Source organism: Crocuta crocuta, unplaced genomic scaffold (assembly GCF_008692635.1).
Source record: "Crocuta crocuta isolate KB4526 unplaced genomic scaffold, BGI_CrCroc_1.0 scaffold586, whole genome shotgun sequence".
In the NCBI taxonomy this organism is placed as follows: domain Eukaryota; kingdom Metazoa; phylum Chordata; class Mammalia; order Carnivora; family Hyaenidae; genus Crocuta; species Crocuta crocuta.
Genome location: NW_027532407.1, coordinates 4,949,936 through 4,972,225, shown reverse-complemented (window position 1 = coordinate 4,972,225; position 22,290 = coordinate 4,949,936). Strand labels below are relative to the sequence as shown.

At 37.3% G+C, this 22,290-nt stretch overlaps 1 protein-coding gene across 1 annotated transcript in view; it reads left to right on the top strand.

Annotated features, from left to right (window-relative positions):
- Positions 1 to 22,290, top strand: part of LOC144243668 (RCC1 and BTB domain-containing protein 2-like) — a 47,262-nt gene that overhangs the window by 2,372 nt on the left and 22,600 nt on the right. Inside the window, exons 2-3 of the mRNA XM_077778796.1 lie at positions 21,791 to 21,946; positions 22,132 to 22,282. Of these exons, the coding sequence (XP_077634922.1) occupies positions 21,791 to 21,946; positions 22,132 to 22,282 (307 nt within the window). The remainder of the gene's footprint in view (positions 1 to 21,790; positions 21,947 to 22,131; positions 22,283 to 22,290) is intronic.

Genomic DNA, 22,290 nt, shown 5'->3' with positions numbered 1-22,290 from the left:
CAGACAAGAGAGATTTGAAACCAGGAGTGGAATTATCAGGGCTGCAGAATAATATCAAAGACTCCTTTTTGAGGCTGAAAATACAGGACTTCAATGGGAATATTTTCTTCAGAGGAGCAGATAGCTTGCCTCTGTGAAAGGGGTATTTATAGTGTCTTTCAGCGGAAGGCAGATATCCTTCTCACTTTCACTATCCAGAAGGAATATGTGTCTAGTTCACATGGTGATCCCATGTTAACAATGTGAGAGGAAATTTAAGACATAATAGGTTTTTTTCTCAGCATTTATCTGACACTGGAGTGTGTGTCTTATGTGTCTTCAGCCTTGCTAATCTAACCTGAGCTATTATCTGTTATGTGTATCTCTCCCTGGAAAACATTTTGAGCTAACAAGTACTAGTGGATGACATATAGCAAGCAAATCATAAATAGTGATCACATTATATGTTCTGTATTGTACTGAATGTATATGATACTGAACAGAATGAATCCCAAATGGAAATGAGCCAAGACTAAGAGAGCCTACCATGCCGAAGGAATGTTTATGTTGTGGGACAAGGATCTTTTACAATTAGGATTCTATTTCATAGGCATGTTAGGATTTTTTTAAAACTGTATTTTATAAGGACCTAAATTTCAAATGGATTTACAAATGTCTCAAGTATCAACTCATTGTAGCTAGTATAACAACATAAAAAAATCAACATACCTTGATAATTTTTCATATTTGAAAGGGGCACTTTTGCTATGTATAGTTGAAAAGGCTAACTTTGACGAGCTTAATAATCTTGTCAAACTAAATACAGCTTTGCTTGGGACTGAAGATCTTCATCTCTCGATGAAATTTGCAACCCTTCCTTTTTACAAACCTAATTAAAGTAGCAATGATGTTGGGGCGCCTGGGTGGCTTAGTCGGTTAAGCGTCCGACTTTCGCTTAGGTCATGATCTCGCGGTTCGTGGGTTCGAGCCCCGCGTCGGGCTCTGTGCTAACTGTCAGCTGGGAGCCTGGAGCCTGTTTCTGTCTGTGACTCCCTCTCTCTCTGACCCTCCCCTGCTCAGGCTGTCTCTCTCTCTCCTAGAAATAAATAAAAAAACATTAAAAAAAAAAAATAAAGTAGCAATGATGTTTCTGTGTTTTGTAAGTCAGTTTGATGCTTATCCATAAACATGGCAATACCATTTCCTTTGAGGTTGTACTTGACTTTTAGTTGTGATTTCAGTTTTTCAGTTTGTCCATCCTATTTTTAATTGCCTCACATTAGTTAGCAGCTGTGTAGGTGTTTCACTGTTATTTTTCGTAGGCTTATGACCTCTCATTCAAGTGGAGGTAAATTATAGCTATCATCCTTCTTTGCAAATGATAATTGGAATCATCATCTCTTATTTTATATTTTTATCACTCATAACTCACAGATGACATCCATTTAATGATTCAGCTAGCATATAGTTGGGAATCATCAGTACCCCATTGACATTTACTTGGACTGGAGCTCATTAACACACTGGCCTGTAAATTGTGTGCTGGTATTCTAAAAAACATTAGTTTTCTTTAATGTCCTATTTCTTTGACTATAAAAGCATCATCAACTGTGTTGCCCAGATAGGAGAATTTGTTAAAGGAACTGAGTTCTGTATTGCAGGAATTTTTTTTTATATATTATATTTTTCAAGCATAGCTTTCGAGTTGACCTCATATTATTAAGTTGGATTAAAAAATACATAACACTGGGCTTTATTCACAGAAATTATTATTTTTTTCAGGGATTATTTAAAGAATGGTTGTCAGCATTTAGAAGCTTCTGATCAATTGCAAAATATCAGTTCCATAGAAAATGTTTTGTTCTCATAGATACAGTGTGTCTAGGTTATTAGATCTTAAGGCCCACAAATACCAGTGTGTTGGGGTAATGTTGACACAAGCACCTGGGAGGTGGATTTCCTTTTGCTCCTTTTTGTTTTTTCTTTTATGTATTTACTTTCAGCTTAGTGCCTTCTGCAGGCACTAAATAAACATTTGTTGAATAAATTAGGCAAATGAATGTATGTCCTGTAATCAGCTTAAGTCTTTATTTAGGTCAGAGGTATTACCAAGTAATATGACATATTGTCCTACTAGCAAACACACTGATTAACATTGATTACAGACAATAATATGTAGAGGCTACCTATTATATGCTTTGTTACAGGGAACTGAATTATTTGATCTGTTCTTTGAGAGGATTAAGAGTCTATATGTTTATCATGTTCAGTTATCAAAAGACTGTCTTATTCACCAGTCTTCAACTGTGTAGTTATTTAGAGTGTAGGGAAAGCTCTCAAAACACAGTCTATTAGAATAAGGAATTATATGTTCCAAACAGGGATAATTTGGAAATAAATTGCAGAACTATACAAATTTAAGAAAACAGATCTAATTGGAAATGTTAGGGGTGGTCCAAGATGGTGGGTGTACTCAACTCCAACCATGAACATACCAAACCTACAGCTACATATGGAAAAGTTCCCTCTGAAAAAGACCTGAGAACTAGCTGAAGAGCACATTCACAACAAAGCAGTAAAAGGGCTGCATGTGAGACAGTCTCACCCACTGCCAGAGTGGTGACCCACAGTTGGGAGCTTCTCCTTGATGAATGAGGGGCTTTTGCCCCCACATTAGGCACCCCAATCCCTGGGACCTGCAGTGAGGAGATGAACCCCCCAAATATCTGGCCTTGAAAAACACATAGAAAATGGATATCACATCCGGGAAACCCAAAAGGCTGTATAAAACAAATATTTCTTGTAAATGGCTTGCATGCAGACCCACTCAGGAACCGGCATAAAAGCAGCAGTTTGAAAAGCGCCTAGACTATATATAAAGATTTATTTTTTAATTTACATCCAAGTTAGTTAGCATATAGTGCAACAGTGATTTGAGGAGTAGATTTCTTAATGCTCCTTACCCATTTAGCCCAACCCCCTCCATAACTGCTCCAGTAACCCCCGTTTGTTCTCCATGTTTAAGAGGCTCTTATGTTTTGTCCCCCTCCCTTTATTATTTATGCTTCCCTTTCCTTATTTTCATCTGTTCTGTGTCTTAAAGCCCTCATAGGAGTGAAGTCATATGATACTTGTCTTTCTCTGACTAATTTCATTTAACATAGTACCCTGTAGTTCCATCCATGTAGTTGCAAATGGCAAGATTTCATTCTTTTTGATTGCTGAGTAATATTCCATTGTGTATATATACCACATCTTCTTATCCATTCATCCATTGATGGACATTTGGGCTCTTTCCATACTTTGGCTATTGTTGATAGTACTGCTATAAACATTGGGGTGCACGTGCCCCTTCGAAACAGAATACCTGTATCCCTTGGATAAATACCTAGTAGTGCAATTGCTGGGTAATAGAGTAGTTCTATTTTTAATTTTTTGAGGAAGCTTCACACTGTTTTCCAGAGTGGCTGCACCAGTTTGCGTTCCCACCAACAGTGCAAAGAGATCCTCTTTCTCCCCATCCTTGCCAACATCTGTTGTTGCCTGAGTTGTTAATGTTAGCCATTCCTGACACGTGTGAAGTGGTATCTCATTGTGGTTTTGATTTGTACTTCCCCTGATGATGAGTGATGTTGGGCATAGTTTCATGTCAGTTGGCCATCTGGACGTCTTCTTTGGAGAAGTGTCTATTTATGTCTTTTGCCCATTTCTTCACTGGATTATTTGTTTTTTGGGCATTGCATTTGATAAGTTCTTTATAGATTTTGGGTACTAACCCTTTATTTGATATGTCATTTGCAAATATCATCTCCCATTCTTTTGGTTGCCTTTTAGTTTTGCTAATTGTTTCCTTTGCTGTGCAGAAGCTTTTTATTTTGATGAGGTCCCAATAGTTCATTTTTGCTTTTGTTTCCCTTGCTTCCAGAGACGTGTTGAGTAAGAAGTTGCTACGGCCAAGGTCAAAGAGGTTTTTGCCTGCTTTCTCCTTGAGGATTTTGATGGCTTCCTGTCTTACATTTACGTCTTTCATCCATTTTGAGTTTATTTTTGTGTATGGTGTGAGAAGGTGGTCCAGGTTCATTTTTCTGCATGTTGCTGTCCAGTTTTCCCAGCACCACTTGGTGAAGAGACTGTTTTTATTCCACCAGATATTCTTTCCTGCTTTGTCAAAGATTAGTTGACCATATGTTTGTGGGTCCATTTCAGGGTTCTCTATTCTGTTCTCTGAGTGTCTATTTTTGTGCCAGTACCATACTGTCTTGATGATTACAGCTTTGTAGTACAACTTGAAGTACGGGATTGTGATACCCCCTGCTTTGGTTTTGTTTTTCAAGATTGCTTTGGCTCTTTGGGGTCTTTTCTGGTTCCATACAAATTTTAGGATTGTTTGTTCTAGATCTATGAAGAATGCTGGTGTTATTTTGATAGGAATTGCATTAAATATGTAGATTGCTTTAGGTACTATTGACATTTTAAAAATATTTGTTCTTCCTATCTAGGAGCATGGAATATTTTTCTATTTTCTTGTGTCTTTTTCGGTTTCTTTCATAAGCTTTCTATAGTTTTCAGTGTATAGATTTTTCACCTCTTTGGTTAGATTTATTCCTAGGTATTTTATGGGTTTCGGTGCAGTTGTAAATGGGATTGATTCCTTGATTTCTCTTTCTGTTGCTTCATTTTTGGTGTATAGGAATGCAACTGATTTCTGTGAATTGATTTTATATCCTGTTGGGGCGCCTGGGTGGCTTAGTTGGTTAAGCGTCTGACTTTCGCTTAGGTAATGATCTCACAGTTCGTGGGTTCGAGCCCCGCGTCGGGCTCTGTGCTGACTGCCAGCTCAGAGCCTGGAGCCTGTTTCAGTCTGTGACTCCCTCTCTCTCTGACCCTCCCCTGCTCACACTGTCTCTCTCTCTGTCTCCTAGAAATAAATAAAACATTAAAAAAAAAAAGATTTTATATCCTGTAACTTTGTTGAACTCATGGATCAGTTCTAGCAGGTTTTTGGTGGAATCTTTTGGGTTTTCCATATAGAGTGTCATGTCATCTGTGAAGAGTGAAAGTTTGACCTTCTGTTGCTGATTTGGATGCGTTTTGTTTTTTTGTGTTGTCTAATTGCTGTGGCTAAGATTTCCAATACTATGTTGAATAACAGTGGCGAGAGTTGATATCCTGTCTTGTTCCTGACCTTAGGGGGAAAGTTCTCAGTTTTTCCCTATTGAGGATGATATTAGTGTTGGTCTTTCATATATGGTTTTTATGATATTGAAGTATGATAGTATGATCCCTACTTTCGTAAGGATTTTTATCAAGAAAGGATGTTGTACTTTGTCAAATGCTTTCTCTGCATCTATTGAGAGGATCATGTGGTTCTTGTCCTTTCTTTTATTGATATAATGAATCACGTTGATTTGTGGATATTGAACCAGCCCTGCATCCCAGGTATAAATCCCACTTGGTCATGGTGAATAATTTTGTTAATGTATTCTTGGATCCAGTTGGCTATTAAGGATTTTTGCATCCATGTTCATCAGGGAAATTGGTCTATAGTTCTCCTGAAGATTTATTTTCTAATCTTAAAACATCTGCTGGAGGGGCAGGGACTTGTTGGGACTCTCTTTGGGGACAGAGGTGCTGGTGGGTACCATTTTGCACTCTCCCTCTACCTAGATACCATTGGGAGGCATAGTTGGTGTTCCTGAGTTCCCTGGGACTGTAATGAATGGAGAGACAGTTTTTGGTAGGCTGTCACCCTCAGGGCACTGCACAGACAGACTGAAACACACCCCCAGTCTATTTGTGAAAAAAGCCTATTTACTTGTCCTGGCATTTGAACCTGAGGGGCAGACTTCAGGTCTGCCACGTATGTCGAGGCTACAAAGGTTATCTCAGGGAATAGAGGGTGGAGGATGCCATCTTTGTGCTTTCCTTTAGCCTCACTACAGTTTGCCAGGACCTCCCAGAAAGGAGCTTATACAATGGTCTGAAGCTCCAGTTTTTGCAACTGTCACGCAGGAGACACTATCAGATTGCCTGGTCTAGACATCCAGAGAGTCTATGCTTGTTTCACAGGACCGTATGTATTTGCATACTTTAACAGCTGCTACCTGAGGGTCTGGCTTCCAATCAGCCTAAAACTAGGTGCTGAATGAGATCCCCCCCTTTGGAACACTGACAGCTCTTGGCACACCTTCTTGGGACCTGTCCAGAATAAATCAGACTCCTTAGTCATAGTGGTTCAAGAGACAACCAAGAGCTAGGATAAAGTTTAAAGATAAAGTTCATCTGTACAAAGCCACTTTAAGACTGTGAGAGGTACTTGTTTCTCCCATTAGATAGAAACCAACACAGAGAGTCAAGCAAAATGAGGAAATAAGAATATGTTGGAGATGAAGGAATAAGGTAAAACCTCAGGGAAAAAAAAGACACCCTCAAAAACCTTAAAGTGGACATAAGTAATTTGCCTGATAAAGAATTCAAAGTAATGGTCAAAAAGATGTTCACCTAACTTGGGAGAAGAATGAATGAATACAGTGAGAACTTCAACAAAGAGAAAATATAAGAAAGTACATAGTAAAGTCATAGAGCTGAAGAATACAATGACTGAACTGAAAAATATTCGGGGGGGGGGGTTCAATAGCAGCCTAGCTGAAAAATTGTAAAAAATAAATAAATGAATTCAGTAAAGTTGTAGGATATAAAATCAACATACAAAAATCTGTTGAATTAAAAAGTATATTTTATTTTTGGGAGAGTGCAAGTGGAGGAGGGGCAGAGAGAGGGAGACAAAGGATCCGAACTGGGCTCTGCACTGACCGGCTGACAGCATTGACCCCTATGTGGGTCTCCTACTCATGAACTGCGAGATCATGACTGAGCCAAAGTCGGACACTCAACTGGCAGAGCCACCCAGGTGCCCCTATCTGTTGCATTTCTATACACTAACAAACTATGGGAAAGAGAAATTTTAAAAATCCCATTTACACTTACTTTGAAAAGAACAAAATACTTGGGAATAAATTTAAGCAAGGAGGTGAAGACTTGCACACTGCACATTATAAGACATTGATGGAAGAAATTGAAAAAGACAAATAATTACAAAGATATTCCATGCTCATGGATTGGAAGAATTAATATTGTTAAAATGTCCCTATTACCAAAAGCAATATATAGATTCAGTGCAATTCCTATCAAAGTCCCAAGGGTATTTTTCACAGAAGTAGAACAAATAATCCTAAAATTTGTATGGAACCACAAAAGACCCTGTATAGCCAAAGCAATCTTGAGAAAGAAAGACAAAGCTGGACGTATCATGCTTCCTGATTTCAACAAAAATTATGAAGCCACAGTAAAACAGGATAGTATTGGCATAAAAACAGACACCTAGGCCAGTGGAACAGAATAGAGAGCCCAGAAATAAACCTATGCATATATGTTCAATTAATTTCTACCACACGATGCAAGAATTATACAATGGGGATAAGGACAGCCTCTTTAATAAATGGTGTTGGGAAAACTGGATAGCTACATGCAAAAGAATTAAACTAGACGACTTAAACTATACATAAACATTAACTCAAAGTGGATTAAAGACTAGAAAGTAAGACTTGAAACCATAAAACTAGAAGAAAACAGTCAGTAAGCCTCTTGGTATTGGTCTTGGCAATGTTTTTTTGGATCTGACTCCAAAAGCAAAAATAAACAAGTGGGACTACATCAAACTAAAAAGCTTCTGCACAGCAAAAGAAACCATCAACAAAATGAAAAGGCAAGCTACAAAATGGGAAAAAAAAAACATTTGCAAGTCATATATCTGATAAGGAGTTAATATTAAAACGGTATGAAGAACTCGTATAACTCAATAGCAAATAAACAGTCCAGTTAAAAATGGGCAGGGGATCTGAATAGACATTTTTCCAAAGGAGACATATGGATGGCCAGCAGGCACAGGAAAAGATGCTCAACATCATTATTCATTAGGGAAATGCAAGTCAAAACCACAATGAGATGTCACCTCACACCTGTTAGAATAGCTGTTATCAGTATGCCAAGAAATAACAGGTGTTGGCAAGGTTGTGAAGAAAAGGGAACCTTTGTGCATTGCTGGTGGGAATGTCAGTTGGTACAGCCACTATGGAAAACAGAGGTTCCTCAAAAAATTAAAGTCACATTTGATCCCACAATTCCATTTCTGGTTTTTTACTGAAAGGAAATGAAAACACTAATTTGAAAAGATATATTCACCCCTATTCATTGCAGCATTATTTACAATAGCCAACATATAGAAACATCCTAAGTGCCCACAGATAGATGAATAGATAAAGAAGGTGTGGTATGTGTACACAATGGAATACTACTCAGCCATAGAAAAGAATGAGATCTTGCCATTTGAAACAACATGGGTGGACCTAATGGTCACTATGCTAAGTGAAATAAATCAGAGAAAGGCAAATACTGTATGATCTCACTTATATGTGGAATCTAAGTAATAAAACAAAGAAGTCATAGATATGGAGAACAGGGTGGTGGTTGCCAGGGGTGAGGAGGTTGGGAAAGGGATGAAATGGATGAAGGGGGTTCAGAGGTACAGACCTCAGGGTATGAAATGAATAGAACATCATATGTAGCATGCTGACTAGAGTCAGTAATATTGTAGGTGCATATTTGAGTATTGTCAGAAGAGTAGATCTTGAAAGTTCTCATCATAAGAAACAAAAAATTTTTTTGGTAACTTGACATGAATAGTTTTACTGTGGTGATCTTTTCACAGTATATTCAGATGTTGCATCATTACATTATACACCTGAAACTAACATTGCATGTCACACCACAATAAAAAAAAAAGAAAATAATAGAAATATCAGCATAGAACTAGTGTGACTCAAAACAAAATCAGATCTTGTCACTTTGCTGCTCAAATCTTCTTACCTCAGAGCTTTAGCAGTGGATAGATTTTGTGTATGGATTACTTTTGCTCTAGATGTACTCAGAGCTCATTTCTTCCTTTCTTCACGTCTTTCCTCAGATATTATACATTCAGGGAAGCTCTCTGACCACCTTGTGCAAAATTGAAAACCTTACCATCAACCTCAAGACCGCTAATCCCTTTTATCTTGCTCCATTTTCATTTTTATGGCAACATGACTTTCCAGTATATTGTATAATGTACCTATTATGATTGTTGGCTTCCCACATTGGAATGAAACTTGCATGAAAGAAAAAAAAAGAAATGTCTTACAAAATTATCTTTGTTAATGTATATTTGCTTTTGAAAATTACTCTTGCAAAAACTTGAAACATTGGCCCTGTGAGTGTCCAATTTAGGTCCTCTAAAGGCAGAGATCAGTGACAGGAGCTTCTTCTTTGAAAATATATTGTCTCATTTTATTTTTATATTGCAAGGCAAATGTGAGTACAGTATGATTCTATAATAACATAGTTTTCTTTTTATTACATTTCAAAAAAGGGAAATGCATAAGAAACTATTTTGCAAAGCATAGGCAGTTTTTAATATGAATGCTTAACTACATACATGAGTCAGGTTGTAAGTCTGAGAACACATGTAAGGAAAAAAACAGTAAATAACACATAGTAATAACTCTGTGGAATGATCTTAATCTGTGACAGTATCACTGTGAAGAAGATATTCCTGATACAGATGCCAGCCTCTTTTCTAGGTCTATAAGAAACATTGCCCTCCTGTGCAGAAAAAGGGGGAAATTTGTCAACTTATTTTATTTTACCTTACTTTACATTAATTTATTTTATTTTAATCATACTTTGTTTTTTAAGTTTATTTTGAAAGAGAACACAAGCATGTGCATGATCTGGGAAGGGGCAGAGAGAGAGGAAGAGAGAATCAGAATCCCAAGCAGGCTCCATGCTGTCAGTGAGGAGCCTGACACAGGGCTCAATCTCCTGAGCTGTGAGATCAGGACCTGAGCTGAAACCAAGAGTCAGACACTTAACCAACTGAGCTATCCAGGCGCCTCAACAGTTTTATTTTAAAAACTTTTTCCTTTTTCAAGTTTTTATCTAAATTGCAATTAGCTAAAATACAGTGTAATACTAGTTTCAGGTGTAGAATTTAGTGATTTGTCACTTACATACAACACCCAGTGCTCATCACAACTGTTGCCCTCCTTAATACACATTACCTATTCAACTGCCATCCTCTCCTCCAGCAACCCCCAGTTTGTTCTCTTTAGTTAAGAATCTATTTTCTGGTTTGCCTCTCATACCCTCCCCCATGTTCATTTGTTTTGTTTCTTAAATTCTACATGAGTTAAATCATGGTATTTGTCATAGTGTAATAGTCATATAGTCATATGTCATAGTGTAATAGTTTATAACTCTACCATGTCATTGTAAATGGGAAGATTTCATTCTTTTTGATGGCTGAGTAATATTCCATTGTGTATATGTACCACCTCTTCTTTATCCATTCATCACACAGTGGACATTTGGGCTCTTCCCATAATTTTGCTACTGTTAATAATGCTGCTGTAAACATTGGAGTGCATATATCCCCTTGAATAAGTATTTTTTTTTGTATCCTTTGGGTAAATACCTAGTAGAGGAATTGCTGGATCATTATAAGCAGTTTTGGACCAGAAGTAGAAAATACATTTTTGCCATTCTAATATGCTAATAGTAAACTTTTTGTCTATTTTGGAATTTCTTCTGTAGCATTTAGGATACTATAGTTTGTCTATGATATTTATTTGTTCTTTTGGTATTGATAAAATTTTATTTTTCTGATGGCAGAAGAGATTGTGGTTTATGAATTTTGATTATCAAGGCTTTGTTGAATTCTTATGTTGATGGTAGAGGCAATCCTAGAATGGGTGTACTATGATTCCAAAGTTGTGTTTTCTTTAACATTGGATAACCTTATTCTCCTATACTCAGATTATTTCTATAATTTAAGCTTTACATCTTGAAAACTATCTTGTCAGATGGAAAAGCCAATCATATTAATTCATTGAAAGAATTATATGGAAAATTTTATCTTTGGCATTACCCTTATCAAAACTTTCTTATAAAAAAATTCCCATCAGAGTCCACCCATATATATGTTAGTATCCACGACAAATTAAAATACTAGTGTTTTCTGCATGTTTTAAACTTTATTAAATTTGATCAAATAATTTATCAAATAGTGTATCATATGTATCATTCTGTGACTTAGTGATTTTTGGCTAAAATTAGTTTCCAGTTTTGTCTGTGTTGATTGTAGCTAATTTATTTTAATTGCTGTATGATCGGCACATGCCACAGTTTATAAATCTGTAGAGGGATCCCGTTGAAAAATTTTGTTTGCTATTTCTAGTGTTCTGTTATTGCAAACAATTGTGTATATGCTCTAGAGTTTATCTAGGCCAGTATTGTCCAAGCTAGAAGGTGTTACTTTTTAGTGATCATGAAATTATTTTAGTGAGTTGAGACCAGCATCTTCTTTTAAAACAAGAAATAGGAAAGGATAAAATAGGACAGAGTAAGGGGCAATAGAATAGAGTAAAACAGAAAAAATAGAAAAAAAGATGTCCTTAAGCCCATAATATAATAAGGGTAAGAATTATTTTGTGGAACTCTTGTTTTAGGTAAATATATGTATCAACAAAAACCACACAAAAGGTCAAAGGACACTGCTCTGGCTTAAATATTGTGGAGTTGTTCTGTAAAGTGATTATACCAGTTTTCATTTCTTACAGCATTATGAGTGTGCTTTTTGATCTGTATCCTCACCAACACTAGGTATTGTCCCATTTTAATTTGGCAGATGGGTGAGATCTGTTTCATTGTGATTACATTTCCATAGTGAAATTGAGCATCTTTTAATATGTTTATTAATTGTTTCTGTCAATTGTCTTGTCTTTTGCTCATTTCTAAATTGGATTGTTTGTTTCTTACTGATTTTCAGGTATTCTTTATTCTGGGTACAAATCCTTTGCAAGCCACCAGTTATATATGTTGAAAATATCTTCTCCCATTCTGTGGCATGTGTTTTCCTTTGTTCATTTTGTCTTTTAGTATGCCGTATTTTTTTAAGTTTTAATGTAGTAAACTTTACCAGTCTTTGTGGTTAATGCTTCTTGTCTTATTTAAGAAATCTTTCCCTGCCCCAGGGTCACAAAAATGTTTTCTATACCTTCTTCCAAAAGTTTGAAAGTTTTGCTTTTTTTTTATACCAAATGGGTTCCCTTGCATTTTCTATGTTGACATATTTCATATTAAACTGGTTTAAGAGTTTTTTAAAATATGTTTTGCATTCAAATTGGTGAAGCATGGTCCCAAAACTTACAAAGTACAATATCTAAAAGTTATATTTTACAATATTAATTTTTAATAACTTTTTAATAACAGAGCTAATACAATTTTTAAACTGTTTACTTCTCAAATAAATAATAGCTTGTTGAAGTTGCAAGATGGTATATTCTTTTCCTTCTCTGTTTTTCTCTCATAGAATTTATGTATTTATGTTTTTCAGTCACATTAACTTTATCCTAGAAGACAACTTTACAAGGATCTAGACAGAACAGGATTTAAGGATGACTGAATATTGGGCTACAGAAATTTAAAACAATCAGGTACAGGGGCGCCTGGGTGGCTTAGTCGGTTAAGCGTCCGACTTCGGCTCAGGTCATGATCTCGCGGTTCGTGGGTTCGAGCCCTGTGTCGGGCTCTGTGCTGACTGCCAGCTCAGAGCCTGGAGCCTGTTTCAGAGTCTGTGACTCCCTCTCTCTCTGACCCTCCCCTGCTCACGCTGTCTCTCTCTCTCTGCTAGAAATAAATAAAACTTAAAAATAAATAAATAAATAAATAAAACAATCAGGTACAAAAATTTTGGGAGGGAAAAATTCCCAACTAGTCAGTACATAGTAAAATTGGGAATGTACATAGGAAGACTTAAAATATCCCTGAAATACAGGAGAGGGTCCAAGAGAGGAGTTTTGAAATCTGTCTTGTGTTCAAATATTGGCTCTAACCCTGACTGGTTGGTGACGGTTGGTCATTTTGGAAACATGTCCATAAAATGGAGACAATGATGTGTCTGTTTCTTTTGGCTATTATAAAGTTTAATGAGATAATATAAGGCATTTAATATGGCACAGGGTTACTGTTTATTTCAATGATTATTATTGTTGATACTGTTATTTATAATTCCTGGATATGGTATTCTGTATATTGTGGATTTTTAAGATGTATATATTGATATACTGCTGTAACATTGAGAGTAATAATAACCTGGTGAAATCATGTAGAAAATAGGCTAAGATAACTATAATCCTCACATATATTCCATAAACTATATTCCTCAAGTGGTGCAAATGGGAGAAGATAGTTTTCTTTATTATGTTTGTATCACATTGAAATAATGTTAGAAAAAAATCCAACTACTTTCCACAATGCTAGAGAATTCAACAATTTTTTTCACAGTACCGTACAATAGTACTTATTCTTGAATCATTTTTAAATCTTCAAGAACATTCTGATCAGTAAAGATGAAATTATGTTAATCTTATGGTTAATGTTAATTGACTCTTACAAATGTTATTTCTTTGACTATAGTAATTTCAATATACCACTCATGCAATTTTTTCTTAACTTGAATGTCAAATAAACAGAATGGGCTGTGTCCCACCATTCTAATTTTTAGAGAGGTACTATAATTGAAATCGATCAAAGACACCAAAAAGAACTATATATTTTCCTCCTTAAAAAGCTAGGATACTCAGTTGATTAAACAAACAAAACAAAACAGAACAAAAAAACTGATATGGAGTGAGTTCCAGGATATATTGTTAATTGAATAAAAAAAAGCAAATTGCCAAAGAGTATATGAAATACGGTATTTTTTGTGTAAGGAGGAACTGGGAAATAAAAGCACAGACATGTATTTGCTTAATTTTGCAAAACGAAACAGGAAGAATAAACCAGAAACTGATGAAATTGGTTACTTACAATAGTAGACGGAGGGCTAGGGTGGGAAACAACAACAAACCAGGATTTAGGATCTTAGCGTGTTGCAAAGATTTCCCTTCTGCTACCACGAAGGTAGCCTATAATACAATGAGAGGCAGCTACATCTCTTCTTTTGTCCCTTTTTCTCCTCTTATTCCTTTCCTCTTTTCTCTTGCCTTTGACTTCTGTTCTTTTTTCTCTTCTCTTCCTCTTTCTTTTTCCCCTCTCCTCTCTTTTTGTTTTTTATTGTAAGAAACTTGGGGCAAAATGTAGATCCAGTTAGGATAAAACAAAACAAAGAATCGTCGATACAGGCAGTCTCCCATATACAAAAAGCTGTATTCAAAGGATGCTTTCAACTAATATATGGTATTGTGGTCTAGTGTGAACCATGTCCTGCGGTGTTTATAGCAATGAACGAGTCAGGGTTGTCTCTTACAAAGCTTGCAAATTAATAGAGAAGGACAGATCAAGTAGAAATAACTGTCACATGAAATTATCTTCCCATATTGGCAACTAGATCAAGTTTTATAAACTTATAAGTGAGAAAAGACTAAGTGATTTTTTTAAAAAAACAAGCATATATTTTCCAAACATTAGAAACAATGATTTGTATCAATTGTCATAGTTTGAGTTACAATTATTCTGAATATGTTATTATTCCTTATATTCTGAGACACCTTTTTGCACCAGATGAGAACAAAATTTTACCAGCATTCTCTATTAGAAGGCTCTCACTGCTTATAAATAATATCAGGTGAAATGTTCTATTATAAAGCTCTGTCTATTATAAGGCTCTAACTGCTTATAAATAATATCAGATAAAGTGTTCTGATGTTAATCCCCTTGAAATGTGGATTGTATTTGTTTGAGTAAATAGAACCCAAACTAATAAATTGGAAACACCAGCATTATTATGATTTCATTCAATTGCTTTGTCAGGGGAGAGAGAATATTTCTTTATTTTTAGTGATGGGATAGTTAACTGTGTAATGATTGAACCACAGTCCAGACATACTGTACATCTTTTGTTAGAGAAGCTTCTGCTGTTACTTCCATGTAGTAGAAAGTAGTTACTGCAGAGATGGTTAATTAAGGCAAGAACATTGAGTGCTGTTGCTACTTACTTGGTGACTATTGTTGCAGATTTTTGGTTAAAGTCTAGGGTAACAAAGCCATATTTGTTCATTCATCCTCTTATTTTTTTCATTCATTCCTCCTTTTTTCTTTTTTTTTTTTTTTTTCCCAGCTTAGCAAATCATATACTCTTCAGTGGAGCTGAGAACGATAAGTCTGCTCTTCACAGTGATTTGGAACTTTCCAATCCCAGGGAAAATTTGACCAAGGTCTAAAATTTATTTTTCCTTATCTAGAGGAGGTCAACTGTAAAATGAAAATTTTCTACTTATTTCCTTATAGATTTAAGAATCTTCATTTATCCTGGGATTAATTTTCCAGACCTGAGCAGGAGGATTCCGTAAGAGACCATATGATAGTTCCAGAACAGTTAAAACACCTTTTGGGTTTTATAGCTGTTAACTCTCATGCCTAAACCTTAATTTCCTTATCTTCCCTTTACCATATTTGAGCTTAGCTTATTTTCTCTGTTAATTGGAAGTAAAATATTTTAACTTGTCTACTTTCATTTCACATATGGGATCCTGATTTTACCACATACTTTTTCCTTAGGGACTGCACAGGACTGAGTCCATATGGAAGAAGAGCTTTCCCTTTCCTATGGAGAAAGTGGCAAGGTTAGGAAAAAAAAAAAAAGCAAAACAGGCCTTTGGAACATATATTTTCTATTGCATGAAACCTATATCAAACATCTAATGGTCATCCAGTTGGAAGATCAGTGAGATAGTATTTGTCTTTGAGGGGCTCACAGTGTAGTGACTCAGATGCAAACATAATTGCTGTGGATACATAGAATGCCAAAGGAGTTGGTGGAAAACTGGGGGTATTGTCTGAGGGGTAGATCAGGGTTCCTGAAGATGGGCACCTTTTGAGCTAGGTGAGGAGTACAGTCCGTCCCTGCTTTCACAGATAATACCGCCCTGCAAAAGGATCTGAGTTAAGCAGTGTTTGCTCCATTCCATAGATTTCAGAAAACTATAAAATACCTAATCTTAGATGACATATTCTTAATTCATCATAGATATTCTTTAACTTATTTATTTTCCACCACAGCTCAACATTACAGTCAACCAGCTTAAGTCTAGTCCGTGTCCAACTGATGTTAGAAGTTTCACACCCTTCAGCATGCACATCGTTTTCCATCTTGTGTTAATTTTATTAAATTGACATAATGTCTGTTCTTCATTAGTAACACCTTTATATTAACTGCCACTTTTAACTTTTATTTTTGTTTTCTGCTCTTTTAAAATAAATATGGCCAAAACAATAAAAGGTGTAAATAATTATACAAAGACAGCATAGTGTACAAAGATGGTGAAACTTCTGAAACTGAACCATAGAATTACCATGGAAATGTAGGAAAAGACAAAAGTAGCTTACAAAGGTAATGTATAGAACTTGAGAATCTAATAAAATGCTAATAGAAAAATTCCTAGTTTTTCGTGGGAGCACAGATTTTGTGAAATAAAAGAACAGACTCACAGAATTAGCAATGAAACAACTATTACATTTAAAGTGTCACATTGTCTGAAAGTCCTCAAAAGGCAAGATGTTGATGGGTTTTTTAAAATAACTTTTTTGTTAGGCACGCCCAATGCATAATTTTGGTCCCATTGCTATATGCTGTATTTTAAATTTAATTGTGACAATTTAATAATTGTGTGGAGTTAGGTGAAGTTTCATAATCTGCTTGATTCTTCATATTGTTAGAGAAGCAGAGTTACCTAGGTAGCAAATACTCAAAAGAATAATAAAATGCTTCTTGGTCTCTAATTTTATGGAGCTTGTTTCCTTAATTATATTTTCTTTGAGCTAATGTTAAAATTTCGCTACTTCGTATTTCCCAAATAGATGCCAGTGAAAGATGAGGGGGTTGGGAGTGCATGTGAGCAGAGTAGTAAAGGAAATCTGGACAGGAAATAGTTATCACCCATAATAATGTTATGTGCAGGAAGGAAGGTTAACTGGGCCAAATTAGGACTGAATTCTAGGGGTACGTCTAGATGACTTATCTTGTCTGCTGCTAAGCTCTCATTCCCTGGCAGTGTCTTTTCCCCATTCAGATTTGTTTGTTGCCTGCCTTGGTTCTTGCTCAACCAGTTTCTTATTTAGCAGGTGGGCACAGAGTGGCTGGGTGCCTTTTGTAGAGATGGCTGCTGTCATGCAGGGTGGCTGCAGCTCCTACAAGGGACTGTATGTGAACCCTGTGCTACCTACTCTTATTATATATACAAAGTATACATATACAGACAATATATGTACATGTTTACAATACATACAATTTGTACAGCTATATATACTCATGAGTGTGTTGGAAAGAAAAATGTATTTTTCTTCTATAAACAAAGATGTTACAGTTCCTTAAGACTGATATTAAATATTTACCTCAAAAAGTGTAAATGTATGCATTTCATAAAGTTAGTCATCAGTTCCCCCATGAAATAACTCCCCCTCAAAACTTAGAAAAAATGGATTTTTGATGACTAACCTCCAGGAGCCAGTCTGACAGATATTTAAAAGCAATGAATTCACACCTCCTTTGTACCCAGATTATATTGCAAGTATTTGTTTTCTATTAAATTGTGAGCTCCTTGAAGGGAGTGCTTATGTTTCATTTTTATGTCTTTAGATCCTGGCACTCAATACATGTTCAGTGATACTGTCAGACCTGATGTTCTGTTGACCTGTGTCATCCTTTAACAAATGAATGACTGCAGGTCACATACACACGAGTCCCAGTGGTTAGTAGAGTCATGGGGTGGCTACTAGAGGTTTTGTACAGGTGGGCCAGGAAGAAAGTCTAGAACTAATAATTTGTAGACAAGTGTTCAGTAGCTTGTTGGATTTACAACCTGATTCTAGTCATCCAAGAAACCACTTGATTTTTGTAGCAGGCCAGGCTGAAATCCAAAAATCTGCTTGAAAGGAAAAAATGAGGCGGGAATACTCATTTTCTCATTGTATATTGTCCTCTGCCCTGTTTACAGGAGGTATCCCATAGTGTGGATTACTGCCCTGTACTGTAAGAGCTTTATGAGAACAGCCAGAGCCCTGTGATCTCAAGCACTGGGTCTACCAGTGGTATACCTGTATGTGAACTGTTTTCTCTGCAACATGTGCTGTATGGAAAGCAATCTTTAGAAGTGAGTAATCTTGGAGGATTACTTAGTCCTTCTGTGCCTCAGTTTCCTTGCAATTAAAATGAGGATAGCAATATCTATGCCCTACAATTATGATGTTTAGGAATAATATATAAGAATTCTTTTAACTAGCACATTAGTTCATCTATAAATATCTGATGCCACATTCAAAATGTTATTCTTTCTGAAATTTATAGACTTAAATAGGAAAAAATAAATAAAATGAAGACCCCATAGAAAATAAGATTCCTTCATGATATAAGGGGGTAGGTGATTTACAGTAGAAGCTTAGAGTAAAAACTAACCTAGCAGGATTCTGTCCTTAGCTCTGTAGTGGCCTTGAGTGCTGCCCAAAATATAATAGAAGATATCATTCTCCAGGCAGGATCTTAGAACTTGAATGGCATGGTGAGGGAAAATGGCTGAATTTGGCCAGGGGAGCTCATCCTGGTCAGGTGCTGCCATTAACTCAGGATGATGCTGTGAGCGGTTACAAGCTGCTTACCCTGTATTAGGTTCTTAGGGCTGCCTTTAGAAAGTACCAGAAACTGAGTGGCTTGAAGCAATAGAAATTTATTGTTTTATAGCCCTGGAGACTACAAGTCTGAAATTAAGGTGTTAGCAGGGCCATACTTTCCAAAGGCTCTAGGGAAGAAGCCTTCCTTCCTTCTTCCCAGCTTCTGGTGGCTCCTGGCAATTCTTGGTGTTCCTGGACCTGGATTGCTCCAGTCTCTGCCTCCATGGTCACTGTGTGTCTACACATGGTGTGTGATGTTTAATTTTATGTGTCAACTTAAGTGGGCCCCTGGTGCCCAGATTAAACATTGCTCCTGGGTGTGTCTATGAGGGTGTTGCCAGAAGAGAATAGCATTTGAAGTGGTGAGCTCAGTAAATGGTTTGCCCTCCCTGGTGTGGGTGGGCATCATCCAATCTGTTCAGGGACTGAAGAGAACAAAAGGTAGAGGAAGGAGGAATTCATCCCTTTTTTCTGTTTCACTGATTGATCTGGGTCATCTCTTTTCATTTTTTCCTTTCCTCAGACTGGGATGTACGTCACTGTCTCCCCTAGTTCCCAGGCCTTTGGACTTACTAAATTATGCTACCAGCTCTCCTGGGTCTCCAGCTTGTAGATGCAGATCATGGAACTTCTGAGTCTCCATAATCTTGTGATCCAAGTCATCATCATCATATATATATATATATATACACACACACATATATATATATATACACACATACATATATACACACACATGTACCTGCATACATACGTAGACACATACACATACACATATACTCAGCTGGCTCCTAAGGTGGAGGGAAAAATAAGTAGCTAGTCCTGTCAGCTTTCTACCAGAACTCTTTCCTGGTAAGATTGACTTAATAGCTGGAAAGACAGGCCTTGGAAAATCCTTTGCTCCTTTAAATTAAGCAAGAGTATGGTGATTATTAAGAGAAATGGCCAAACATGCCATTTGATAGGCATGTTGGCTGCTTATGCATCTTATCATAATCCTCAGATTTTTGAAAGCTGAGTAGCACATATGTAAAAATGTTTCCAGTATAGCAAAAAAATAAAAACTGTCTTTAAAACAGCTTTATAATGCCCACATTCCATGCTCTTATGAGAGCACAGATGCTGATGATCTTTTTTTTTTTTTTTTTAATATTTTTATTTATTTCTAGGAGAGAGAGAGAGAGAGCGTGAGCAGGGGAGGATCAGAGGGAGAGGGAGACACAGACTCTGAAATAAGCTACAGGCTCTGCCTGAGCTGGCAGTCAGCACAGAGCCCGACGCGGGGCTCGAACCCACGAACCGCGAGATCATGACCCAAGCGAAAGTCGGACGCTTAACCGACTAAGCCACCCAGGCGCCCCATGATGATCTTTTTTTTTTAATAGTTTGTCAAGTTGGTTTCCATATAACACCCAGTGCTCATCCCCACAAGTGCCCTTCCTCCATGTCCATCACCCACTTTCCCTCCCCCCACCCCCATCAGTTCTCAGTTTGTTCTCAGCATTCAAGAGNAGTTTGTTCTCAGCATTCAAAAGTCTCTCATGGTTTACCTCCCTCCCTCTCCCCCACTATTTTCCCCCCTTCTTCTCCCCCACGGTCCTCTGTTAAGTTCCTCCTAATTCTTCTATATGTGCAAACATATGGTATCTGTCCTTCTCTGCCTGACTTATTTCGCTCAGCATAACACCCTCAAGTTCCATCCATGTTCAGATGCTGATGATCTAGTGTATGCCGTTATGAGTTTAATTGTGTTTCCCCAACCCCAATTTTTATGTTGAAATCCTCACCCCCAAAGGTGATGGTATTAGAAGTTGGGGCCTTTGAGAAATGATTGGGTGGAATCATGAGGATGGAACCCTCATGAATGGGACTGGTGCTTTGTAAAAGGAGCTTCAAGAGATCCCTAACCCCTTCCACCCTGTGAAGACACAGTGAGAAGGCAATGGCTATGAAGCAGGAAGGGGCCCCCCCATCAGAACATGAGTATATTGGTGCCTTGATGTTAGACTTCCAGCCTGCAGAATTGTGAGAAGTAAACTTTGTTTTTTATAAGCCACCCTGTCTGGCATGCACTGAGACTCTCCAGTACCTCAGAAGGTGACCTTATTTGGAAATGGGGTCATTTCAGATATAATTAGTTAAGATGAGGTCATTATGGTGAACCCTAGTCCAGTCTGACTGGCAAGGGGAAATTTGGGCCCAGAAGCAGATATGCATCAAGGGAAGATGATGTAAAGATACAGGGAGAAGATGGCCCCTCTACAAGCCCAGGAGAGAGGCCTACATCCTTCCCTTGTAGCCCTCAGGGGGAACTAAAGTAGTAGATACTTTGATTTGGAACTTACAGCCTCCAGAATTGTGAGAAAATAAATTTCTTTTGTGTGAGCCATTCAGTCTGTGGTACTTTGTTATGGCAGCCCTAGCAAATGAGTGCACACTTTCTGGGTGTATCTTCCTATCAATCCCCAAACCTGAGTGGGGAGGATGAGGGAAGCTGCTAACTGCTTAGCTGATGGTCAGAACGAACCCATGAACCGGAACTTCTGAATCGTTTCCTTGGTGTCACCTTCAGCATTGTTCTTTTTCCAAGGACACATTTCGTCAAGACTTAGGCAGCTGATGAAATAGCAGTGCTGTCTCTCTCTCTCTGTTTTTCCTACCTTTACAACCAGCCTAGTTTCCAGAGCTACATTTAAGACCTAGCCAACACTGAAAATACTTGCTAACCATTTGGCTCCCCAGAGGTCAGCCTTGGATGATTCCTGTGGCTTTCAGGAAAATTAGTAGGTGAGATCTGATCCCACCTGGGGTCTCTGGCTCTTGGTGGCTGTGAGAGCAGGACTGAAGCAGTGGGCTTGTAGAGGCATTTTCTGTAGTTGTAAAGGGCTTCTCAAAAATAGAGCTGCCCCTCCCTGAACTGATACTGACTCTTCCACAGAAGTAAAAGGGGAAGGAAAAAAAAGTATCTTTTAATTAATAGCCTAGTGAGCGTGTGTGTGTGTGTGTGTGTGTGTGTGTGTGTGTGTGTAAAATATGTATTTTTTTTTCTTTTCAGCCAGTACAGTCTACTCTGTCATCTTTGAAGATGTTAGATGTGGGAAAGTGGCCAATTTTCTCCCTTTGTTCTGAGGAAGAACTGCAGTTAATTCGTCAGGCCTGTGTCTTTGGCAATGCTGGCAATGAAGTTTTATATACTACAGTAAATGATGAGGTAAATTTTGAGAAAACATTCAGTCTCTTATAGCAATAGATTTGACGGGGTGGGGCGGAAACTGAGAAATTAAGGTTAAAAAGAAGGCATGAGGGTAGATTCTTATTTGTTACATAATGTTATACAATGAAGCAGTAATTGCAGGTTTGTCAGAAGTGCTTAAACTAACAGCTGTTTTCCCACAGATTTTTGTGCTTGGCACAAACTGCTGTGGCTGTTTGGGATTAGGTGACACCCAGAGCACCATTGAACCTCGGAGACTGGATGCTTTAAGTGGCAAAAAAATAGCCTGCATCAGCTATGGGAGTGGCCCCCATATTGTCCTTGCCACAACAGGTAACCTA